At 40.1% G+C, this 27,322-nt stretch overlaps 2 protein-coding genes across 6 annotated transcripts in view; one reads left to right on the forward strand and one right to left on the reverse strand.

Annotated features, from left to right (window-relative positions):
- LOC128691432 (mitochondrial tRNA methylthiotransferase CDK5RAP1) overlaps window positions 1-23,428 on the forward strand; it is a 249,894-nt gene extending 226,466 nt beyond the window's left edge. For 2 of the 4 annotated variants that reach the window (XM_070091684.1, XM_070091682.1), the window contains one exon: window positions 23,134-23,428. In XM_070091684.1, coding sequence (XP_069947785.1) covers window positions 23,134-23,319 — 186 coding nt within the window. In that variant the 3' untranslated portion in view covers window positions 23,320-23,428. The remainder of the gene's footprint in view (window positions 1-23,133) is intronic. The other 2 variants (XM_070091685.1, XM_070091683.1) reach the window with 2 other exon arrangements.
- The window catches only part of LOC128691316 (tRNA (uracil-5-)-methyltransferase homolog A), a gene marked incomplete at its 5' end in the record, with an annotated part of 224,772 nt that continues 220,869 nt past the window's right edge, over window positions 23,420-27,322 (reverse strand). Inside the window, 1 exon segment of one of the 2 annotated variants that reach the window (XM_070091679.1) lies at window positions 23,420-25,651. In XM_070091679.1, the coding sequence (XP_069947780.1) occupies window positions 25,121-25,651 (531 nt within the window). 2 annotated transcript variants of the gene reach the window in all.

Here is a 27,322-nt window from a genome sequence, read left to right on the forward strand (position 1 = left end):
AAGATTACCTAACTGAAAAGAAATTAGACCTTAAGTGCCTCCTGGTGTTAGACAATGCCCCTGGTCATCCTACAGACGTGGCAGAGCGACTTTATGGGGACATGAGCTTCATTAAGGTGAAGTTTTTGCCTCCTAATACCACTCCTCTCCTGCAGCCCATGGACCAGCAGGTCATTTCCAACTTCAAGAAACCGTACACAAAAGCTCTGTTTCAAAAGTGCTTTAAAGTGACCACAGACACTCGATTGACTCTAAAAGAGTTTTGGAAGGATCACTTTAATATCCTCAATTGTGTAAACCTTATAGGTAAGGCTTGGGAGGGAGTGACTAAGAGAACCTTGAACTCTGCTTGGAAGAAACTGTGGCCAGAATGTGTAGACAAAAGGGATTTTGAAGGGTTTGAGGCTAACCCTGAGAGGAGTATACCAGTTGAGGAATCAATTGTGGAATTGGGGAAGTCCTTGGGGTTGGAGGTTAGTGGGGAGGATGTGGAAGAGTTGGTGGAGGAGGACAATGAAGAACTAACCACTGATGAGCTGATAGATCAACTTCAAGAGCAAGAGGCCAGACCTGGGGAAACTGGTTCAAAGGAGGGGAGAGAGAAATTGAAGGAATTGCCTACTTCAAAGATTAAGGAAATGTGTGCAAAATGGCTTGAAGTGCAAACCTTTTTTGATGAAAATCACCCTCACACAGCTATTGCAAGCCGTGCTGGTGACTGTTACAATGACAGTGTTGTGAACCACTTTAGACAAATCATAAAGGAACGAGAGGTACAGGCCACTATGGACAGATATGTTGTGCGAAAGAAGTCCAGTGACTCTGAAGCTGGTCCTAGTGGCATTAAAAGAAGAAGGGAAGTAACCCCAGAAAAGGACTTGCTACCTCAAGTCCTAATGGAATGGGATTCCCCTTCTAAACACTAACACTCTCTCTCCCCTCCTCCCATCCCATCAATCATCACCAGATCTTCAATAAAAGTAAGTGTCATGTAATTGTGCATGCCTTTTTCAGTTTGTGTGTACTAAAATTAACATTTTTTTGTGGTAAAAAAAATTTTTTTTCATACTTTTGGGTGTCTTGCACGGATTAATTTTATTTCCATTATTTCTTATGGGGAAAATTAATTCGCATAGCGAACATTTCGCATAACAGCCAGCCCTCTTGCACGGATTAAGGTCGCTATGCGGGGGTCCACTGTATATGCAAAACAACCACTGTGAAAGAGTAGTGAAATTCCAAGCGCTTTCGTAACTACTCACATTGTCAAGGAACTATGAAAGTAATACATCAGAGGAAGGCAATAAAAGGGCTTAGACCACAGCTCACAGTCAACTCCCACATCAAAGAAAAACCTGACGCGAGACAATACCGGACTCATAAGAAAAGAGGAACACACTGCAGTAGGTCCGCTGGCCCAACTAGACAGATCCTCACGACAACCCACCAACAAATCTTTCTATATATATATATATATATATATATGGTTTGTTTACATAACTCTGTGTCTGTCCTTCCTCATGTACTCATTCTCTTTCTCTCTCATTTATTTGTTTTATCTCATTTACTCACTCCTGACCCTACATTAAGACTACAAATATTTTAAGGTAAGTAATCAGTGAACTGTATATCCATTTTATCGCTAAGGGATGCTTAAATATCATAGAATACAGTGGACCCCCGCATAACGATTACCTCCGAATGCAACCAATTATGTAAGTGTATTTATGTAAGTGCATTTGTACATGTATGTTTGGGGGTATGAAATGGACTAATCTACTTCACAATATTTCTTATGGGAACAAATTCGGTCAGTACTGGCACCTGAACATACTTCTGGAGTGAAAAAATATCGTTAACCGGGGGTCCACTGTATATGTGTGGGTGTAATGGCCTGGTATGGTAGCCCGGCTGACTACCATACATACCACACTTGATTTCTTACAATAAATACTACTCATCTCACCCTAGATTAAGACTACAAATGTTTTAAGGTAAGTAATGAGTAAACTGTATATGCATTTTATTGCTCTGGAATGCTTAAATGTAATAGAATATTATGTGTAGGTGGAGTGGCCTGGTATGGTAGCCTGGCTGACTATCATACATACCACACTTGATTTCTTACAATAAATACTACTTGTCTCACCCTAGATTAACCCTTTGACTGTCGCAACCCCCAATCCTGAGGTGTCTCCTGGTGTCGCAAAATTTAAAAAAAAAAATTATTTTTTCTTATGAAATGATAGAGAATCTTTTCCCGATTGTAATGACACCAAAAAAAACGAAATTTGATGGAAAACTGACGGAATTATGCTCTCACGAAGTTAGCGACCTCGGCACTGTTTACAAATCGGCGATTTCGCGCACTTTGATCCCTATTTTTGGCTAATTCCATTGTTCCAGTCGCCCAAACTCATAGCTATTTATTTAGAACTCCATTTTTTCTATCGATTGAGTACAAGAAACTGCCCATTTACCAATTTCAACTACCTAATAATGTGGTCAGAAATTTGCAATTTGGCCAGTTTCACGAAAACTAAAAAAATATGACAATTTCAAAATAAGGTCCAGAATGAACAATGCAGACATTCCTGGCTCTAAAATAACATTGTCTTTGCTCATCAGTCATGTCTCCAGGCCCCTCTGATATTACTCTTGCTTTTTATTTTGAATTTTTATTCAAACAAAAAAAAGAAGACTTACTATTATGCAGACTACTGCAATACTGTAATAATTGTATAAATAACATCAATGCATTCATGACTGCTTATTAGAATGGCTAGTTGGACATTTATTGGACAATGGCATCATTTGTTTACTTTTGAACATTGGCAAAAATCAAACATTACCCCTACTTTGAGCTCCATTTCTAGGTTCTTTTTATAGTAAAATCAATCAAAATCACCTCTATTTCTATAATATGTTTTCCATTCTATCAAATGAGACCAAGAAAACGATAATACAGCCATAAATACTTTATGAAAATAGACCACAAAGTTGGCATTTTAATTAAAAAACACGGTTGGAGTTTTTTTTTTCTCATTATGCACTGCGTGCTCCAGGATTTTTTTTATATGGTGCACACTGACCACACAGACCCATTCTCTCACATGTGGGCCTACCAGCTTTCTCCTGCTTGATTTGAAGCCGCTAGAATTTATGAGTATATATACGTCAAACACGGTACCTCGTAAGACGTATATATACGGCTGCGACAGTCAAAGGGTTAAGCCTATAAATATTTTAAGGTAAGTAATGAGTGCACTATATGTGTATTTTACTTTTTTATTGTTTTTTAATGCCTAGTTCTATTGCTAACTTAATATATGTTAGTGTAATCTTGTTATCTAGTATTTGTATGCATTTATAAAGGGAAAAAAAGGTGTTCCACTTTACAGCGATTTCCGCTTTATGGTATACACAAATACAGTTACATAGATTATCATACATAGCAGTGTATGTATAGAGAACCCAGGATAATCCAGAAAAGTCAGACAAAGTGACTTATTTCCAGTACCTGACTTGGGGTTGCAATATATGATTTTTGGTAAATATCTTTTTTTCTCGGTTGTTTGTTGGGCTATCTCATTGAAACTTGGGCACTGTATGATGGTAAGATGCTTCTTAATGTACAACAAAAATAAAAAAGACAGACGATAAATAAGGGAGTTCACTTCTCAGCCATTAGCCGCCTCTTTGCAGTATATTTTCGTATGGTTTTGTGGTTGTATTCTCCTTTTATTGGACTCATTTGATAGAATGGAAGATATATTACAGAAATAGACATGATTTTGATTGCTTTCATGACGAAAAGTACCTTGAAATTGAGCTCAAAGTAGCGGAAATGTTCGATTTTTGCCGATGTTCAATGAACTTTTTGTAAGTCAAGTTGGTTAATTTTATTAAGTGTATTCTAACCTAACCACTCTGTAATCCTGCAAACTCAGTAATCCGGCACACTACAGGTCCCAATGATGCCGGATTTGTGATGGGGGACCTGTATTCTAGTTTTCTTGGTCTCATTTTATAGAATGGAAAACATTATGGAAATTGAGATGATTTTGATTGGTTTCACAGTGAAAAGTACCTTGAAATTGAGCTTCAAGTAGCAGAAATGTTCGATTTTTGCCAAAGTTCAAAGGTAAACAAATCATGCCACGTGTCCAATAGGCATCAACTGGTGGGTCTAATATTCTTTCAGAAGTGCGCTGTTATTATTTATACCATTTCTATACGAATGCAGTAGTCTGCATAACATAAATCTTCTATTTTTTGTGAGAATAAAAATTCAAATTGGAAAGCAAAAGAAATGTAGCAGAGGCCTGGGGACATGAGTAATGAACAGAGGAAATGTTATTTTAGTGCCAGGAATGTCTGTCTTGTTTATTCTGGACCCTATTTGGAAATTGGCATCTTTTGAAATTTGTGTGAAATTGGCAAAATTGCCAAATTCTGACCACGTTATTGGATAGTTGTAATCAGTAAATGGGTGGTTTCTTGTACTCATTCAATAGAAAAAAATGGAGTTCTAGTGAAATAGGTATGATTTTTGTCGACTGGCACATTGGAATTGGCTGAAAATAGGGCTCAAAGTGGGCGAAATCGCTGATGCATAAACATCGTTGAGACTGTTAACTTTGTGCGAGCATAATTTCATCAGTTTTTCCATCAAATTTTATACTTTTGGTGTCATTATGATCAGGAAAAGATTCTCTATCATTTCATAAGAAAAAATAATTTTTGTTTTTTTTTTCGAAAAATTTCCAACCCTGAGAATAAGTTTAGGAGAGGGCTTGCTGACCCTGAGAGGGTTAAGCAATTGCAAGCACAAAAAATAATGGATTATTACGAAATATATCGTGTGAATCTGTGGGGTGATGGTCACTCGCTGGTAAACAATGGCACACTGAGTGTGAATGGTGCGGGAGACTGGCTTTGTGAGCATGCTGATGGCAGATGCGTACCGGACAGTCACCAAATCACGAACGGTGAGGCTATATTTTGGCAGCCGCCGAATGGCGGGGTTTCACTGTAATATGATTGGAACAAAGAAAGCCATTATCATGCCGAGGCATTTCAGGCAGACTTAACCTGATACTTATAGACTACTAAAGTCTAGACAGGTGAAAAGTGGTGGTTACCAATGTTTAGCTAATGATGGTGCTAACTACTGACAGCCTTTTAAAGTTTCTCCTTTCTATCATTATTATTATTATTACACCTACCGTCCGACTTATGACCTGCTCGACTTACGACCACTCGACTTACAACCGTGTTTTTTTTGCCGAATTTCTGGGAAATAAACAACTATTTGTGTTGTACACAGTGTTTATCCTAAACCTTACAGTATAAAATACAGTACTAACAGCACAAAAAGTAAAGTAAAACATGAAATACCAAAGTAAAACAATAAAATAAAGTCATTACAAACATGTGATGTTGATATTCAGTAGTAAAGTTCGACTTACGACCATTTCGACTTATGACCGGTTTCTCGGAACCGAACTCGGTCGTAAGTTGGATGGTAGGTGTATTTATTTTTATTAACACATCGGCTGATTCCCACCAAGACAGGGTGGCCCGAAAAAGAAAAACTTTAATCATTATTCACTCTATCACTGTCTTCCCAGAGGGGTGCTTTACACTACAGTTTATAAAACTGCAACATTAACACCCCTCCTTCAGAGTACAGGTGCTGTACTTCCCATCTCCAAGACTCATGTCCGGTCTGCCGGTTTCCCTGAATCCCTTCATAAATGTTACTTTGCTCGCATTCCAGCAGCACGTCAAGTATTAAAAATCATTTGTCTCCATTCACTCCTATCAAATACACTCACGCATGCCTGCTGGAAGTCCAAGCCCCTCGCACACAAAACCTCCTTTACCCCCTCCCTCCAACCTTTCCTAGGCCAACCCCTACCCTGTCTTCCCTCCACTTCAGATTTATACACTCTCGAAGTCTTTCTGTTTTGTTCCATTCTCTCTACATGTCCAAACCACCTCACTGCTTTCAGTAACCTACCTCCTATACCATACGCCTGCAACATCTGCCACATTGCCCCCCCCCCATCCACCCTGCCATACGCCTTTTCCAAATCCATAAATGTCACAAAAACCTCTTTAGCCTTATCTAAATACTGTTCACCTATATGTTTCACTGTAAACACTTGGTCTGCACACCCCTACCTTTTCTAAAGCCTCCTTGTTCATCTGCTATCTTACTCTCCGTCTTACTCTTAATTCCTTCAATAATAACTCTACCATACACTTTACCAGGTACAGTGGACCCTCGCATAATGCTATTAATCCGTTCCTGAGAGCTCAACGTTAGGCGAAATTATCGTTAGGCGAATTAATTTTCCCTATAAGAAATAATGGAAATCAAATTAATCCATGCAAAACACCCAAAAGTATGAAAAAAAATTTTTTTTACCACATGAAATATTAATTTTAATACACACAAACTGAAGAAGACATGCACAGTTACATGACACTTACCTTTATTGAAGATCTGGTGATGATTGATGGGATGGGAGGAGGGGAGAGTGTTGATGGTCTTAGTGTTTAGAAGGGGAATCCCCTTCCATTAGGACTTGAGGTGTCAAGTTCTTTTCTGGGGTTACTTCCCATCTTCTTTTAATGCCACTAGGACCAGCTTCAGAGTCACTGGACTTCTGTCGCACAACATATCTGTCCATAGAGGTCTGTACCTCTCGTTCCTTTATGACATTCCTAAAGTGATTCACAACATTGTCAGTGTAATAGTCACCAGCACGGCTTGCAATAGCTGTCTGAGGGTGATTTTCATCCATAAAGGTTTGCACTTTAAGCCACATTGCACATACTTCCTTAATCTTTGAAGTAGGCAACTTCTTCAATTTCTCTCTCCTCTCCTCCAAAGCAGTTTCCTCAGGTCTGGCCTCTTGCTGTTGAAGATGATCTAGCAGCTCATCAGTGGTTAGTTCTTCATTGTCCTCCTCCACCAACTCTTCCACATCCTCCCCACTAACCTCCAACCCCAAGGACTTCCCCAATGCCACAATTGATTCCTCAACTGGCATACGCCTCTCAGGTTAGCCTCAAATCCTTCAAAATCCCTTTTGTCTACACATTCTGGCCACAGTTTCTTCCAAGCAGAGTTCAAGGTCCTCTTAGCCACTCCCTCCCAAGCCTTATCTATAAGGTTTACACAATTGAGGATATTAAAGTGATCTCTCCAAAACTCTCTTAGAGTCAGTTGAGTTTCTGAGGTCACTACAAAGCACCTTTCAAACAGAGCTTTTGTGTACAGTTTTTTGAAGTTTGCAGTGACCTGCTGGTCCATGGGTTGCAGGAGAGGAGTGGTATTAGGAGGCAAAAACTTGACCTTAATGAAGCTCATGTCCCCACAAAGTCACTCTGCCAAGTCTGTAGGATGACCAGGGGCATTGTCTAACACCAGGAGGCACTTAAGATCTAATTTATTTTCAGTTAGGTAATTTTTCACAGTGGGGGCAAATGCATGGTGTAACCAGTCATAGAAAAAGTCCCTAGTGACCCATGCCTTACTGTTTGCCCTCCAGAGCACACACAAATTAGCCTTGAGGATATTCTTTTGCCTGAATGCTCTGGGAGTTTCAGAGTGATACACCAATAAAGGCTTCACTTTGCAATCACCACTAGCATTGGCACACATTACCAGAGTAAGCCTGTCTTTCATAGGCTTATGTCCTGGGAGTGCCTTTTCCTCCTGAGTAATGTAGGTCCTGCTTGGCATTTTCTTCCAAAACAGGCCTGTTTCATCACAATTAAACACTTGTTCAGGTTTCAGTCCTATTCAGGCTATTCGGACAGGTATTGGAAGGTGACATCATGTGTTTACTCAGCAAAGAATCAAACATTTCTGCTACTTCTAATAATAATAATAATAATAATAATAATAATAATAATAATAATAATAAATACGATAGAATTGAAGAAGGAAATTGTACAAAAATACGAGGGTTGAAGCAGTGGTGGAGGAAGTGGTTGATGCATCGTCAGTGTGGCTTTGTTTATGCTGGAGTATTAGTCTCCGTGCTCTTCCAAACATTTCACAATAATTCATTGTATTTGGTGCTTGTAGATTGAGTGTGACTGGAGTTGTTGAGGCAGTGGTAGAGGCAGTGGTAGAGGCAGTGATAGAAGCAGTGGGTGAGGCAGCAGTTGAGGCAGTGGTAGAGGCAGTGATAGAGGCAGTGGTAGAGGCAGTGGTAGAGGCAGTGATAGAGGCAGTGGGTGAGGCAGTGGTAGAGGCAGTGGTAGAGGCAGTGGGTGAGGCAGCAGTTGAGGCAGTGGTAGAGGCAGTGGGTGAGGCAGTGGTAAAGGCAGTGGGTGAGGCAGTGGTAGAGGCAGTGGGTGAGGCAGCAGTTGAGGCAGTGGTAGAGGCAGTTATTATTATTATTATAAATGTTATTAATATTAACATGTACTATTATTATTTATAACATATATGTTAGTAAATACCACTGCCTCACCCACTGCCTCTACCACTGCCTCTACCACTGCCTAACCCACTGCCTCACCCACTGCCTTTACCACTGCCTCTACCACTGCCTCAACTGCTGCCTCACCCACTGCCTCTACCACTGCCTCAATCACTCCAGTCACACTCAATCTACAAGCACCAAATACAATGAATTATTGTGAAATATTTGGAAGAGCACGGAGACTAATACTCCAGCATAAACAAAGCCACACTGACGATGCATCAACCACTTCCTCCACCACTGCTTCAACCCTCGTATTTTTGTACAATTTCCTTCTTCAATTCTATCGTATTTATTATTATTATTATTATTATTATTATTATTAGAAGTAGCAGAAATGTTTGATTCTTTGCTGTGTTCAAGAGTAAACACATGATGTCACCTTCCAATACCTGTCCGAATAGCCATTCCAATATGCAGTCATAAATGGGTTGACATTATTTATACTGTAGTTTAATAGCAAATAATGAACAAACAAAACACTCACCACACAGTGGTGGGAGGGCTGGCTGCCAGTTGTGGGGGGTCGGAGGGAGGGTAGTAGGGACTTGCAGTGGTGGAGGCAGTGGTATTTAATAACATACATGTTGTTAAGGCATAACGTATGTATTTAGTACAATTTACGACGTTTTCATGTATTTTATGATTGTTCATGGTTCAACAAGTTAAGGAAGCAGTATTATATTATATTTCCCTACAATATATTGGGACACCAAACATTCACGGTTTTTCAGCATTCACGAGGCTCTTGATCCCCTAACCCTCGTGAATGTTGAGGGAGACCTGTATGACAATTTCAAAATAAGGTCCAGAATGAACAATGCAGACATTCCTGGCTCTAAAATAACATTTTCTTTGTTCATCAGTCATGTCTCCAGTCCCCTCTGATATTACTCTTGCTTTCTACCTTGAATTTTTATTCAAACAAAAAATTGAAGATTTACTATTATGCAGACTACTACAATACTGTAATAATTGTATAAATAACATCAACCCATTCATGACTACATATTAGAATGGCTAGTTGGACATTTATTGGACAATGACATCATTTGTTTACTTTTGAACATCGGCAAAAATCAACCATTTCCCCTACTTTGAGCTCCATTTCCAGGTTCTTTTTATAGTAAAATCAATCAAAATCATCTCTTTTTCTATAATATGTTTTCCATTCTATCAAATGAGATAAAAAAAAACGAGAATACAACCATAAATACTATACGAAAATAGACCACAAAGTTGGCATTTTAATTAAAAAAAAAACGGTCTGAGTTTTTTTTTTTCTCATTATGCATTGCGTGCTCCAGGATTTTTTTTATGTGGTGTACACTGACCACACAGACCCATTCTCTCACACGTGGGCCTACCAGCTTTCTCCTTCTTGATTTGAAGCCGCTAGAATTTATGAGTATATATACGTCAAACACGGTACCTCGTAAGACGTATATATACGGCCGCGACAGTCAAAGGGTTATAAAACAAGGAAAATGACCCTGGATAAGGACTTGGTACCTAGTCCTTATGGAAGGGGATTCCCCTTCCCAAGAATAGCCTCTCTTCCCTCTCCCCTCCTCTCTGTCTTCGATCCACCAACATCAGTCTTCAGTAAAGGTAAGTGTCATGTTGAATGTTCATTCTTTTGTGCATGTAACTCTATCTTTAAGGTAAAAAAAAATTTTTGTTAATAGTTCTGGGTGTCTGGAAGGGATTAATTGGATTTACATTATTTTTTATGGGGAAAATGGTTTCAGTTTTTGCCGATCTCTCTGGAACAGATTAAACATGAAAACCGAGGGTCCATTGTACATGGTATACAGGCCTAGCTGACATCAGTGACTACAGTAGACCATCATTTAACACGGTAGTTACGTTCCGTCATTTAACACGGTAGTCACGTTCCTGAAAATGCAGTGTTAGGTAAACCTGTGTTAGATGAACTGAAGAAAAGTGAATGTTTTTACTACTTAAGATTACTAATACAACAGAAATACAGTGGACCCCCGCATAACGATGGCATCACATAGCGATTTTTCCGCATAACGATTACTTTTATCGCAAAATTTTTGCCGCGCATACCGATTAAAAACCCGCATACCGATTTTCGTCCGAGACGCGTCCAATGTGCCCTCAGCCAGCCTCACATGTGCCGCTCCGTCCCATTGTTTACCAGCCAGCCTCCGCGGTAACATCCAAGCATACACTCGGAATATTTCGTATTATTACAGTATTTTCGGTGCTGTTTCTGGAAAATAAGTGACCATGGGCCCCAAGAAAGCTTCTAGTGCCAACCCTACACCTCAAAGGGTAAGAATTACTATAGAGATGAAGAAAGAGATAATTGATAAGTATGAAAGTGGAGTGCGTATAGCCGACCTAGTCAAGCTGTACAAGAAACCCCAATCAACCATCGCTACTATTGTGGGCACCAGAAAGACAATCAAGGAAGCTGTTCTTGCCAAAGGTTCAACTGTGTTTTCGAAACAAAGATCGCAATTGATGGAAGATGTTGAGAGACTCTTATTGGTGTGGATAAATGAAAAACAGATAGCAGGAGATAGCGTCTCTCAAGCGATCATATGTGAAAAGGCTAGGAAGTTGCATGAGGATTTAATTAAAAAAATGCCTGCAACTAGTGATGATGTGAGTGAATTTAAGGCCAGCAAAGGTTGGTTTGAGAGATTTAAGAAGCGTAGTGGCATCCATAGTGTGATAAGGCATGGTGAGGCTGCCAGTTCGGACCACAAAGCGGCTGAAAAATATGTGCAGGAATTCAAGGAGTACATAGAAACTGAAGGACTGAAACCTGAACAAGTGTTTAATTGTGATGAAACAGGCCTGTTCTGGAAGAAAATGCCAAGCAGGACCTACATTACTCAGGAGGAAAAGGCACTCCCAGGACATAAGCCTATGAAAGACAGGCTTACTTTGTTGATGTGTGCCAATGCTACTGGTGATTGCAAAGTGAAGCCTTTATTAGTGTATCACTCTGAAACTCCCAGAGCGTTCAGGCAAAAGAATGTCCTCAAGGATAATTTGTGTGTGCTGTGGAGGGCAAACAGTAAGGCATGGGTCACTAGGGAATTTTTCTATAACTGGTTACACCATGCATTTGCCCCCAATGTGAAAAATTACCTAACTGAAAAGAAATTAGAACTTAAGTGCCTCCTGGTGTTAGACAATGCCCCTGGTCATCCTACAGACGTGGCAGAGCGACTTTATGGGGACATGAGCTTCATTAAGGTGAAGTTTTTGCCTCCTAATACCACTCCTCTCCTGCAGCCCATGGACCAGCAGGTTATTTCCAACTTCAAGAAACTGTACACAAAAGCTCTGTTTGAAAGGTGCTTTGTAATGACCTCAGAAACTCAACTGACTCTAAGAGAGTTTTGGAGAGATCACTTTAATATCCTCAATTGTGTAAACCTTATAGGTAAGGCTTGGGAGGAAGTGACAAAGAGGACCTTGAACTCTGCTTGGAAGAAACTGTGGCCAGAATGTGTAGACAAAAGGGATTTTGAAGGGTTTGAGGCTAACCCTGAGAATCCTGTGCCAGTTGAGGAATCCATTGTGGCATTGGGAAAGTCCTTGGGGTTGGAGGTTAGTGGGGAGGATGTGGAAGAGTTGGTGGAGGAGGACAATGAAGAACTAACCACTGATGAGCTGATAGATCAACTTCAAGAGCAAGAGGCCAGACCTGAGGAAACTGGTTCAGAGGAGGGGAGAGAGAAATTGAAGAAGTTGCCTACTACAAAGATAAAGGAAATCTGTGCTAAGTGGCTTGAAGTGCAAACCTTCATGGATGAAAATCACCCTCACACAGCTATTGCAAGCCGTGCTGGTGATTATTACACTGACAATGTTGTGAAACACTTTAGGCAAGTCATAAAGGAACGAGAGGTACAGGCCACTATGGACAGATATCTTGTGCGAAAGAAGTCCAGTGACTCTGAAGCTGGCCCTAGTGGCATTAAAAGAAGAAGGGAAGTAACCCCAGAAAAGGACTTACTACCTCAAGTCCTAATGGAAGGGGATTCCCCTTCTAAACACTAACACACTCTCTCCCCTCCTCCCATCCCATCAATCATCACCAGATCTTCAATAAAAGTAAGTGTCATTTAATTGTGCATGCCTTTTTCAGTTTGTGTGTATTAAAATTAACATTTCATGTGGTAAAAAAAAATTTTTTTCATACTTTTGGGCGTCTTGCACGGATTAATTTTATTTCCATTATTTCTTATGGGGAAAATTCATTCGCATAACGATTATTTCGCATAACGATGAGCCCTCTTGCACGGATTAAAATCGTTAACCGGGGGTCCACTGTAATTGTATTTCTTACCTTAAATTGTGGGTGCTGGTGTTTGTGGATGATTGTGGAGAGTGGAGAGTTATGCTGTGGCCTTACTGGGCTGAGGTAGATGGTAGAGGTTCTGGTACTGAAGTTGATGGTTGTACTTGAGTGTGCATAAATTCTGTAATGGATTTCTGTGCTATTTTACCCCACTGACGGTAAGGCATCAGCTGATATAGACACCATTTCAGGGTCCTCTTCAGTGAAAAAGTCTAACTTTAAGTCAGTCAGTAAAGCAGTTAAGTTAGTAAGTTTGTAAATCAGTCAAGTTAGCCAGTCAAGTCAGTCATCAGTCAAATCAGTAAGTCAGTCATCAGTCAAATCAGTAAGTCAGTCATCAGTCAAATCAGTAAGTCAGTCATCAGACACTCATATTTACCTCATTCTTATGTGCACAAAGTGACGCTTGTATAAACCAAACTGAAGGTTGGGAGGGTGGTGGGGGATGGCGGTAGGTCTCCATTGACTCAGTGGCGTAACCCACAGCAAATCTCACGGGCAACCTCACGCTCAAAATTTTTTTACAAGTGTTAAATGACAGTCTACTATATATAGAAAGCCCCTTGCTATGCAGAGCATTTCAGGCAAATTGGGTCCTTGTCCCAGGATGCGATCCACACCTGTCGACTAACTCCTAGGTACCCGTGCATTCTGTATCTCTGATATTGCGTTCTTAATTTCTTCTCTACCACCGCCCATCTTACTGTTGGGTGACTTTAACGCTCACCATCACCTGTGGGGAGAGTCCCACTGAGACTTTTGTGGTGATCAGTTGGAGACTCTTCTCGCTTCTCACCCTCTTCATATTTTAAATACAGGTGCTCCTACCCATTTTGACTCTCACACTCAGTCTCTCTCCTGCATTGATCTTTCCATCTGTTCCTCACCCATTGAACTTGATTTCATGTGGTCTGTTCTTCCAGATTTACATGATAGTGATCACTTTCCTATCCTTCTTACTTCTGCTACACACACCCAACCGTTTCGTAACCTTCGTTGGCAGTTTGCTCGAGCAGATTGGGAATTATACTCCCGTCTTACCACCTGTTGCAAAAACCCCCTCTCGTCATCTATTGATGGACTGGCACTTGACTGCAGCGACTAGTTCTATCCCCCAAACCTCAGGCATTCTCAGACATGCGTAGCTTGGTGGTCTCCTATGTATGCCTGTGGAGTGCGTTTGAAATGTTCTGTGTGGGGCCATTATCAATATAACCATACCACAGAGCATTTGTTGGATTTTAAACAAGCAAGGGCAGCTGCTCGCCGCATCATACGCGATGCTAAATGCACTTGTTGGCGAGACTACGTGTCTTCCATAACCTCGTCTTCCCCTATGTGCGCGATTTGGAGAAAGGTGTGGAAATTGTGTGGTAAGTACGCTCTGGACCCAGCTGGAGTTGAAGTCGCAGAACCTTTAGAAGTTGCCACAGAAATTGGGAACTATCTTGTCTGTATCTCCCGAGGGCTTCACCTCTGTCCCTCATTTCTTGCATCTAAACCTACCAGAGAGCAATTGCCCTTAGATTTATCCTCCAATGGCTTGGAGCCATATAAAATACCTTTTACCCTTCTAGAGTTGGAGTCCATGCTTTCCATGTGCTGGCCGTCGGCACCGGGACCTGACGATATCCACATCAGTATGCTACACCATCTCCACTCTACGGCCCTTCCTGTTCTTTTACGTCTTTTCAATCTAATTTGGGAGCGAGGGGTTCTCCCACAACACTGGAAATCAGCTATTGTACTACCGTTTCGCAAACCTGGTGCCTCAGGGCTTGACACCTCTCACTATTGTCCCATTGCCCTGACTAGTGTGGTCTGCAAGGTGATGGAACAGTTGGTGAATAGACGTCTGGTGTGGTTCTTAGACACACACAATAGCCTTTCCCCTCGCCAATATGGCTTTCGCAAAGGCTGCTCTACTTTAGACCCCCTGCTCCACTTCAATACACACATTTGAAATGCCTTTGTTAACAACCACTCTGTCCTAGCGGTCTTTTTTGATCTAAAGAAGGCATATGACACCACTTGGAGGTATAACATTCTAACCCAAGCCCATTACTTAGGCCTCCATGGCAATCTACCAAACTTCATCACTGCTTTCTTGTCCGATAGGCATTTTCGGGTCCGTATTGGCGCCTTGCTTTCCTGACATTGTAAGCCGAAGGAGTCCCACAAGAGTGTGTCCTCAGTACTACTCTTTTTCTCTTAGCTATAAATGACCTACCTTCCACTCTTCCTTCGCATATTTGGTCATCACTTTATGTTGATGACTTCGCGATAGCTTACTCGGGCACTGACTGTTGACTGGTAGCGGCCTCCCTTCAGGTAGTGATAGACTGAGTCTCCCATTGGACCACTTTTCATGGCCTTAAATTTTCCAGTACAAAAACCCGATTCTCTACCTTCACTAGACGCCCGCTTATACCGGTTCATGTATTCTGACGTGTGATACGGTCAGGTTTCTGGGCCTGCTCTTTGACCGTCGGCTGACATGGAAACCCCACTTTTCTTGGTTAAAGACAACTTGCCATGATCGGCTAAACCTCTTTAAGGTTCTTGCACAGTGTTCATGGGGAGCAGATCGTCACACTCTCCTCCGTTTGCATTCCACCCTAGTCTTGTCCAACCTAGATTATGGTGACCAGATCTATTCTGCGGCTTCTCCCGCAACTCTAAGTTAGATCCTATTCATCACCAAGGTCTCTGCCTGTGCCTTGGTGCCTTTCGTTCGTCCCATTGAGAGCCTCTATATGGAGGCGAATTTTCCATCCTTGTATGATCGCCGTGATCCTCATTGCCCTTGATATTATGTTCGATTCCATGACCTCTACAATCCTTCCGTATATAGGAGGGTCACTGATATTAGTAAACGTTATTTGTTCATCGCCCCTGTTTACTCCCTCCCTTTTCTCTCCATCTACATTCGCTCATCTTCTCTTCAGTTACCACCTCTCTACGTTCATGTAGCCTCTCACTTTTCCCTGCCCCCTTGGGAAGTTCCGGCTGTTCATGTCTGTTTTTTCCCACTGCCATGTGTGAAAGCCCAACTACTTATGGTGGCTTCCAGCTCTTTTTCTTGAACACTTCCGCTCTCATTCTCATGCTATTGCAGTGTACACAGATGGTTCTAAGTCTTCTGATGGCATTGGACTCACAGCAGTGTTTCCAGGGTCGTGCAAGGGCATTTATTACCCTTGGCTAGCATTTTTACGGCTGAATTGTTTGCCATTCTTGTAGCACTTATCCGTATTGCATCTATGCCTGTGTCATCATTCGTGGTCGTTTCAGACTCCCTTAGTGCTTTAAAAGCTATACGGAAATTTGATACACCTCACCCCCTAGTTCTTTGTATCCAACTTTGGTTATGCCGTATCTCTAGCAAGCACAGAGATATTGTATTTTGCTGGGTCTCTGGTCATGTTGACGTACAGGGCAGTGAACAGGCAGACACTGCTGTGCGGTCAGCAGTATATGACCTCCCAGTGTCACATAGAGGTGTTCCATTCCATTGCTACTCATCTTTGCACCCGTTGGCAACAATGTTGGTCTGATCTGCTCCATAGCAGACTTTATTTATTTATTAATTTGAACATGATACAGTGAAGTACAAAGTTATTACAGTGCAACATGCCAAAGCCCCTTGTATGCAGAGCATTATGAGCAGGGTTAAAATTAACTTAAGAATAACTAAGCAATGATATATTCAGTGGTAAATACATTATTGTAAACAGATAATAATTTAGCACAAATGAGTATTACAAAGCACAAATGAGTATTACAAAGCCAGGTCATATGGTCATTTACTGTGTTGGTGAGCATTCAGTAGATTGGAGTATTCTGTTAGGTAATGTAATTAAAAAATAGTTTGATTGGGTCACAGGTTAGACATTTATGAGACACTACAGTGGAACCTCAAAAATCGAACGTTTCGAAAATAGGACCATTTTTTCGGACAAACTGTGTCCCTATTATCAAATGTGCCCCTATTTTCGGACCGCCGGGTACGGGACCTGTCTGCTGCCCACTCTGTCCGCGTCCCCGCCAGGCGCCGTGAGCAGTCTAGCTTTGTTTATGCTTGAGTGAACACTAACCTGCGCTCTCATTCACGCATTTTACGATTATTTCGTTGTGGGACTGTGAAATAAGCTGCCATGGGCCCAAAGAAACTTGCTAGTGGTACCCCTGTGGTAAAGAAAGTGAGAAACACCATAGATGTGAAGGAAATAATACAGAAGTATGAGAGTGGTGTGAGACTTGTTGACCTTGCCAGGATGTATGGGAAAAACAAGTCGACCATCGGTTCTATCCTGTCAAAGAACAAATCAAGGAAGCTGATGTTGTGAAAGGTGTTAATATAGGGAGTGGATGAGGTGCCTTCTTCAAAGATTAAGGAGATTTGTGCCAAGTGGAATGATGTCCAAATGTTTGTGCAGAAGTACCACCCTGAGCAAGCTGAAACAAGCCATCTTTGCAACAAGTTCAGTGACAGAACCATGTCCCATTTTAGGGAAATGTTAAAGAGGCACCAGAAACAGAGGACTGTGGACAGTTATTTTTTGAGACAGGAGTCCTGTGACTCAAGCTGGTCCTAGTGGCATTAAAAGACAGAGAAAGGAAGTAACCCCAGAGAGGGCTTTACCTGAAGTCCTCATGGAGGGGGATTCTCCTTCCTAACACTAACCCCAACTCCCTCTCTCCTCCTCCCTATCTTCCAGATGCCATCACCAATCTTCAATAAAGGTAAGTAAAAATGTTATTTTATATGTATTACTATACATAATTAAAAACTATAGTATTTGTTGTATGTAAAACTGTAATTAATCTCTATAAAATGTATTTTTTGTGTGAATATTTTTGGGTTTCTGGAACGGATTAATTGTATTTCCATTATTTCTTATGGGAAACATTGCTTCGAATTTCAGACTTTTCAAATTTAGAACTAGCTCCTGGAACGGATTAAGTTCGATTTTTGAGGTTCCACTGTACTGTTAAGCTGAGTATAGGTTTCTGGCCGTCGTCTTGTCATCGGTGTTGAGGTTGGGAGACTATCTCCCGTCTTTGCATCGGCCACGCTCGTCTTACTCGTGGGTATCTCGTGGAAAGGCGTCCTGTTCCCTCTCTGTGAGTATTGTCAAGTTCCAGTATCTGTTAGCCACATTCTGTTGGACTGGCCACGCTATCAACGAGCACGCAGAATTTACCTTCGTCGTCGTCTCTGCTCTGCTGCCCTTTCCTTACCTTCCCTTTGTGGTGCAGGACCCTCCTCTAATCCAGACTTTCTCATTGCCTTTTTGACAGCAACTGATTTACTACATAAACTCTGATGATGATGTCTCTGGCACTCTTCTCAGCCTTTTCCACGTTAATCTCTAGCTACCCTCTACCTCTGCACTGCAACACTTAACCTAATAATCATCCCTTTCCATCTTACTACCCATTACCCCTGCATCCTTCCCTGCTCTGCTGCGGTTTAACCCTTGTGGTTTAGCGCTTCTTTCTGATTATAATAATCTATCCGTCTTTGCAGCTGTTGGCAACAACAGTGGTTGAACATGCACCATAAAAAATTGCACTCCATTAAACTGCTTTTAGGTTTGTGGCCATCTTACCACCGTTGCTGTTCCTGGGAGACTGCGCTCTCCCAGGAACACCTGACCCATGGAACAATACCCTGTTCCTCTCTCAGGTTTGTTGGGTCCCTATTTTGGTTCTTCTTTACCTCCGACACCGTTGCCCTACCACTCTTCTATTCTTGCAGACAGCCTTTGACTTGGTCAGCAACTGCTTTATATACAAACTTTGACACACAGCACTTAGTATCCCTTTCAGCCCTTTTTCTACCCTTTTTCTCCAGGTGCATGTATGCACCTGGAGAAGAGAGAAGTGTAGAGAGAGAGAGATTTTGGGAAATGTTGAGTGAATGCGTGGGGAGTTTTGAATCAAGTGTGAGAGTAATGGTGGTTGGGGATTTCAATGCTAAAGTGGGTAAAAATGTTATGGAGGGAGTAGTAGGTAAATTTGGGGTGCCAGGGGTAAATGTAAATGGGGAGCCTTTAATTGAGCTATGTGTAGAAAGAGATTTGGTAATAAGGCGTGGAGTTAAAAGATAAAGAATCACACACAGGGTGGGAGTTGTCACAGCTGCTCTTTGCTGATGACACTGTGCTCTTGGGAGATTCTGAAGAGAAGCTGCAGAGATTGGTGGATGAATTTGGTAGGGTGTGCAAAAGAAGAAAATTAAAGGTGAATACAGGAAAGAGTAAGGTTATGAGGATAACAAAAAGATTAGGTGATGAAAGATTGAATATCAGATTGGAGGGAGAGAGTATGGAGGAGGTGAACGTATTCAGATATTTGGGAGTGGACGTGTCAGCGGATGGGTCTATGAAAGATGAGGTGAATCATAGAATTGATGAGGGAAAAAGAGTGAGTGGTGCACTTAGGAGTCTGTGGAGACAGAGAACTTTGTCCTTGGAGGCAAAGAGGGGAATGTATGAGAGTATAGTTTTACCAACGCTCTTATATGGGTGTGAAGCATGGGTGATGAATGTTGCAGCGAGGAGAAGGCTGGAGGCAGTGGAGATGTCATGTCTGAGGGCAATGTGTGGTGTGAATATAATGCAGAGAATTCGTAGTTTGGAAGTTAGGAGGAGGTGCGGGATTACCAAAACTGTTGTCCAGAGGGCTGAGGAAGGGTTGTTGAGGTGGTTCGGACATGTAGAGAGAATGGAGCGAAACAGAATAACTTCAAGAGTGTATCAGTCTGTAGTGGAAGGAAGGCGGGGTAGGGGTCGGCCTAGGAAGGGTTGGAGGGAGGGGGTAAAGGAGGTTTTGTGTGCGAGGGGCTTGGACTTCCAGCAGGCATGCGTGAGCGTGTTTGATAGGAGTGAATGGAGACAAATGGTTTTTAATACTTGACGTGCTGTTGGAGTGTGAGCAAAGTAACATTTATGAAGGGATTCAGGGAAACCGGCAGGCCGGACTTGAGTCCTGGAGATGGGCAGTACAGTGCCTGCACTCTGAAGGAGGGGTGTTAATGTTGCAGTTTAAAAACTGTAGTGTAAAGCACCCTTCTGGCAAGACAGTGATGGAGTGAATGATGGTGAAAGTTTTTCTTTTTCGGGCCACCCTGCCTTGGTGGGAATCGGCCAGTGTGATAATAAAAAAAAAAAAAAATATTTTATGAAAAAGAAGATAAATATACAAGGTATGATGTAGCACGTAATGAAAGTAGTTTATTAGATTATGTATTGGTGGATAAAAGGTTGATGGGTAGACTCCAGGATGTACATGTTTATAGAGGGGCAACTGATATATCGGATCATTATTTAGTTGTAGCTACAGTTAGAGTAAGAGGTAGATGGGAAAAGTGGAAGGTGGAAACAACAAGTAAGAGGGAGGTGAAAGTGTATAAACTAAGGGAGGAGGAAGTTCGGGCGAGATATAAGCGACTATTGGCAGAAAGGTGGGCTAGTGCAAAGATGAGTAGTGGGGGGGTTGAAGAGGGTTGGAATAGTTTTAAAAATGCAGTATTAGAATGTGGGGCAGAAGTTTGTGGTTATAGGAGGGTGGGGGCAGGTGGAAAGAGGAGTGATTGGTGGAATGATGAAGTAAAGGGTGTGATAAAAGAGAAAAAGGTAGCTTATGAGAGGTTTTTACAAAGCAGAAGTGTTATAAGAAGAGCAGAGTATATGGAGAGTAAAAGAAAGGTAAAGAGAGTGTTGAGAGAGTGCAAAAGGAGAGCAGATGATAGAGTGGGAGAGGCACTGTCAAGAAATTTTAATGAAAATAAGAAAAAATTTTGGAGTAAGTTAAACAAGAAAGCCTAGGGAAAGTATGGATTTGGCAGTTAAAAACAGAGTAGGGGAGTTAGTAGATGGGGAGATGGAGGTACGTATTAGGTAGATGGCGAGAATATTTTGAGGAACTTTAAATGTTAAGGAAGAGAGGCAGTAATTTCATGCACTGGTCAGGGAGGTATACCATCTTTTAGGAGTGAAGAAGAGCAGAATGTAAGTGTGGGGGAGGTACGTGAGGCATTACGTAGAATGAAAGGGGGTAAAGCAGCTGGAACTGATGGCATCATGACAGAAATGTTAAAAGCAGGGGGGGATATAGTGTTGGAGTGGTTGGTACTTTTGTTTAATAAATGTATGAAAGAGGGGAAGGTACCTAGGGATTGGCAGAGAGCATGTATAGTCCCTTTATATAAAGGGAAAGGGGACAAAAGAGACTGTAAAAATTGTAGAGGAATAAGTTTACTGAGTATACCAGGAAAAGTGTACGGTAGGGTTATAATTGAAAGAATTAGAGGTAAGACAGAATGTAGGATTGCGGATGAGCAAGGAGGTTTCAGAGTGGGTAGGGGATGTGTAGATCAAGTGTTTAAATGAAGCATATATGTGAACAGTATTTAGATTAAGGTAGGGAAGTTTTTATTGCATTTATGGATTTAGAAAAGGCATATGATAGAGTGGGTAGAGGAGCAATATGGCAGATGTTGCAAGTATATGGAATAGGTGGTAAGTTATTAAATGCTGTAAAGAGTTCTTATGAGGATAGTGAGGCTCAGGTTAGGGTGTGTAGAAGAGAGGGAGATTACTTCCCAGTAAAAGTAGGTCTTAGACAGGGATGTATGTCACCATGGTTGTTTAATATATTTATAGATGGGGTTGTAAAGGAAGTAAATGCTAGGGTGTTCGGGAGAGGGGTGGGATTAAATTCAAAATGCGAATTGACACAGTTACTTTTTGCTGATGATACTATGCTTATGGGAGATTCTAAAGAAAAATTGCAAAGGTTAGTGGATGAGTTTGGGAATGTGTGTAAAGGTAGAAAGTTGAAAGTGAACATAGAAAAGAGTAAGGTGGTGAGGGTATCAAATGATTTAGATAAAAAAAAATTGGATATCAAATTGGGGAGGAGTATGGAAGAAGTGAATGTTTTTAGATACTTGGGAGTTGACGTGTCGGTGGATGGATTTATGAAGGATGAGATTAATCATAGAATTGATGAGGGAAAAAAGGTGAGTGGTGCGTTGAGGTATATGTGGAGTCAAAAAACGTCATCTATGGAGGCAAAGAAGGTAATGTATGAAAGTATAGTAGTACCAACACTCTTATATGGGTGTGAAGCTTGGGTGGTAAATGCAGCAGCGAGGAGACGGTTGGAGGCAGTGGAGATGTCCTGTTTAAGGGCAATGTGTGGTTTAAATATTATGCAGAAAATTCGGAGTGTGGAAATTAGGAAAAGGTGTGGAGTTAATAAAAGTATTAGTCAGAGGGCAGAAGAGGGGTTGTTTGGTCATTTAGAGAGAATGGATCAAAGTAGAATGACATGGAAAGCACATAAATCTATAGGGGAAGGAAGGCGGGGTAGGGGTAGTCCTCGAAAGGGTTGGAGAGGGGGTAAAGGAGGTTTTGTGGGCAAGGGGCTTGGACTTCCAGCAAGCGTGCGTGAGCGTGTTAGGAGTGAATGGTACTTGGGACCTGACGATCTGATCTGTTGGAGTGTGAGCAGGGTAATATTTAGTGAAGGGATTCAGGGAAACCAGTTATTTTCATATAGTCGGACTTGAGTCCTGGACATGGGAAGTACAATGCCTGCACTTTAAAGGAGGGGTTTGGGATATTGGCAGTTTGGAGGGATATGTTGTGTATCTTTTTATGTGTATGCTTCTAAACTGTTGTATTCTGAGCACCTCTGCAAAAAAGTGATAATGTGTGAGTGTGGTGAAAGTGTTGAATGATGATGAAAGTATTTTCTTTTTGGGGATTTTCTTTCTTTTTTGGGTCACCCTGCCTCGGTGGGAGACGGCCGACTTGTTGGGAGAAAAAAAAAAAAAAAAAACCCTCTGGTCCTCTATCCACCTAGCTGTTTATAGCTCTGGCACTATTTTCTGCCCCCACAGCACTGCATGACACTTGTCAGTTTAATGCTTTATTATTTGAGTATAATAATAATACACGCTGAAGCAGGGGTGTTGAAGTCAAGAGGGTAATTTGAATTATGTCAATACACTTCTGGCAAGACAGCAAGTGAATAAATGATGGTGAATGCATTTTGGGGGGGAGAGGGTAATCACCCTGTCTTCATCTGAACAATTTTTATTTGTATTATGACTACCTTTAGTATAACCATTTTATGTTCGTCCTATGACCATTACAATTCCCCTGTATAGCTCTGTATGACTTTCATAGGTTCATTGCATTTTCTTAAATATACATGTAATATAGGTATACTTCTAAAGTTTCCTTCACAACACAGGTAATCTTCCCTAATGTAGAAGTGGAGGATGCACACAGTGGCAGCACAAAAAAACTCAAACCAGGAGACTATGTATGTGTGTTGATTACAGATTCATCTGCTCAAGTTCTGAAAGGAATTCCTCTTGCCATTACCACGCTTCAGGCTCACTCGAAGCAGCACAAGAATTCCTTGCAAATTCCTTAACTATTTGGTAAAATGTGTTATACACAAGGATTATAAGTACAACAGAGTAATCTTAGCACATTGTCTTTTGAAATGCAGTGTAAGAGTAATAAAACATGAAAAAAGAGAATTTTTATTATTAATTCCACATTAACAACTAATGACCATTTATATGTAATGTTTCTTCCTCATTACTGTCATTATGTGAAACCTTTAATCAGAATTAATCAAATAACTATTGCTGATTTTTTTTTTTAACTAAAGTTTAATAATACCCTTCATAAATAAAAGCAGCTTGGACCTGGATCTACTGCATTCAACAATGGCATTACCAAAGGTTCATTCAACCTTGATGCCACTCTAAAGAGTACTGCAAAAGGTAAAAGATTTTATATTTAATTTTTTTTCTAAATTTACTCTAAATGCAAATCTTCACATAACACGAAACCATAAAAAATTCAAACTTGCTGATGTGGGTATTAAGAGTGCATATTCCTTGATTAAACACTCTGCCCTCTACACTATATATATAAGCAAATAAAAGGAAAAATGCATTCCCTAAGAAAAAAAAAAAGAATAATGAAAGACATTCCTTGTATGATCTATTTTTCTTTTGGTAAAAACTGATGTCCCACTTAAAGCCATGATGCTTAACAATTTACTACATATCAGTTTGCTGTAGCTAGAGTAGAGTATATACAATGATTTAATATCTTTACCATTAAAATCTAAACCATCTTATCACATGGCTACAACAAAAATTGAGAACAAGACTTGTCCAGAGCTTAATATTTTCTTTGTCAGGGAGAAATACCTGCCATTTAAATTTAAATAAGTATCAAGCCTGGGCATTATTACTAATGCTTTTACAAATAATGCACAGAATTATAAAATACGTACAGTACAATAAACATCCATTCTTCCGAGTCATAATTTTCTTTAATTTACTGGATTAGTAATTTACAAAGTGACTTTTCAATATATCACTTGCTCTGTCAGCTTAGTAATTAAGATTTCATATCACTTATTTTTAAAAATGACAGCAGTGCATGACTACAGTGTGATAATTCACCAATACATAAAGTGTTTTTTCCATTTGTCTACATCTGTTAAACATTCTGGGTAAAAAATATTTTGGAAGTGCCAGTGGGAGTCATGAAAACAGACTGTAGGATGCATTTTTTTTTATAGCAAAGTCACTGTTACAAAAATCAGGAGAGAATTCACATCAAAAGTGGCACCTTCAGGACTAAGGTGTTACAATTTTTGTTTAAACTAGCATTTACTATTTCTGCAAAATGGCTAACAAATTTCCAACTGAGCATTTTTCTCTCTGCTACTTAGCAACATGTCAGTCAGGAGGCACCTGTATTTATATTAATCTAACTAATATTCCATTTCAGTGACTTGAATACCATTCTGGTGTGGAAAAACTGAATCATTAATATTTTAAAAACTAAGGGTCAAACATTTCAGACAAATTCTCAAACCTATGTAATGCTTTTCTACAGCAATTTCTCTACTTAACATGAAATTCTATGTGTACACACGTTGAACACCGAAGACTTCGAAAACAATGGACTACAATGTGTAATACTTATTAATTAAACAATTATTTCAATTCTACTAGGCAATGTGCAAACTTAAATAAAATATATAAAAGGTTTATTTATCTGTAAAGAATGGTGTGTGTGTATCTTGACTATAATTTAAAAAAAAAAAAAAATCATCTTACAGGTTTCTAAGAACCAAAAGCAGCCAAAATTTATCTTCAGTATTTAAAACCCTTGTAGTATGATTTAAATGTTCAGTGTATCAGCACCTAATACTGGTAATAATCATCTTTTCTGAAGCCTTGCTTTCGATCTTGGTCAAAGAACCGATTGTAGCCTGATCTGTCATAAGATGGTCTACCATAGGGTGATCTGTCATAAGATGGAGTGTTCAAAAGTGGTCTATCCAAGAGTGGTCTGTCCAAAAGAGGCCTGTCTAAGAGTGGTCTCTCCAACAGAGGCCTGTCATAACCTCGTCTCTCGTAACCTGGTCTATCAAAGTCTGCTCTACCAAAACTTTGTCTAGCAGCACCAGGTCTGTTAATAGGTTCATCAAAATCTTCCTCAAATCCATGATTATAATTCTGACTGAAACCTTGTGCAAAACCTTGGTTGGGACCATCCCTATGACCATAACCTGGAGCAAAGGGTTCCTCATCATAATCTTCATCATAACCCATCTCATATTTTGGCTGATTGAATGGAGGACGAGGCTGTTGATATGGCTGAAATCTTGGGTTGGCCTGACGGCGGGTATCAGCTGTTACAGTCTTCCATTCACCATATCCAGGGGTTTCAGCCTGTTCAGGGAAAAAGATTTCATTCCTTAAAACCTTATCAATAATACAGAAAAATCAAAATAACTAACAAAAAAAAAACAAAAAACTAATAAATGGCAAATTTTTATACCGTTAAATCTATTAATTTATCCTATTAATGTTAAACTTTTATATATGTCAAAACTGAACCAGATTTGCATTAAACCTGTAGATTAATACTAAAAGCTTCTGTGTAAAATATTATAACACTACAAAATCTTATAAATATTTGAAGGAGTCAGTTTAGCTGTGCACAAGTCACTTATAATTACTGGTAATTAGTTTTTAATATCCACTTATGTGCAGCATTATACCAGCAAGAGAGACAAAAGAGAATTTCCTAAGTGATGCATGTATGTATGTACACTCTTGTAAATACGTGAAAATGCACATACAGTGATTGGTAATTACAAGTGGGTAATCACTTCAGTGTAATAAACTTGAAAAACTTTCATTAATTTAACATACACAACACCATAATACTCAGGTTGTAAAAATCATGAATGGTTGGCCAAGCTGATGAATTCAATTTAAAATTTTCCTAAACTTCTCACCAACATACATAATCCTCAAGCAAATTGGTATTGATGGATTCATTGTAAAGTGTTAAATCACACTAATGCAATAATTACCCTTAGGTTTTGTTACGTCATGACACCGCAATACACAAGCATTTTGTACACCATAAATAGTTGGCCAAACTGATGAATTAAATTTACAATTTGTAATACAATACGTTTTTAAAGCCTCTCACCAACATATATAATCCTCAAGCAAACTTTTTCTTTGTGAAGCGTTAATCACACTAACGCAATAATAAACTTTAAATTATGTCACGTTATCATTTACACAACACCGCAATATGCAAGCACTGTGCAAATCATAAATGAGTGACCAAGTTGAATTAAATTTACAACTTGTAACACTTCCCTAAACCTCTCACCAGTATATATAATCCTCAAGCAAACTGCTAGTGTTGATTCTTTGTGATGCACTAAGTTTAACGAATGAAAAATTTATAAAACGTGCATCACTGGAATACATCACTAAAACAATAATATAAACAAATGTAAAAAGTACATATAAAGAAGTGATCCTGAAAGGTGTCAATGATCTTCAGCTGATATACAGGAGTACTTTTCAGTAGCTGTAGCTGTGAAAAAGATCACCGTTATAGCCTAAAATAATGTTACATCCACAAACGTTCATGGTCACAGTCTTAAAATACACCACTCTTAACAGTATGAAATGAAATTATACGTTTTGAAACTAAAGACTACACAAATTCTCTTCACTTTCATGTGAAATGCTCTGTGACATTCCAAACTGTGACAGTCTAACAGACAACTGTACAGCCTGAAATGAAACATTAACTAGCATTAAATGGAGCACTGTTAAGGCCTGAAGCGACACTTAACAGTCAATATTAATGATCATACAATCTCGCCTGTGTAACTGCAAAGTCGACTGTAATACAGAACAATAACAGTCCAAAACTGAAACTGTTTCAGTTAAGGAGACACGTATTAAGGAGCCTGACACAATGTGCTGTAGCATTCTAAAATAGATTTTTGTGTAATACTTACAAGTACGACAACAGCGAAATAAGGAAGTTCTTATATCCCTAAATAGATAACATTAAATGGAACACTG

This window comes from Cherax quadricarinatus, chromosome 36 (genome assembly GCF_038502225.1).
Source record: "Cherax quadricarinatus isolate ZL_2023a chromosome 36, ASM3850222v1, whole genome shotgun sequence".
Classification (NCBI taxonomy): domain Eukaryota; kingdom Metazoa; phylum Arthropoda; class Malacostraca; order Decapoda; family Parastacidae; genus Cherax; species Cherax quadricarinatus.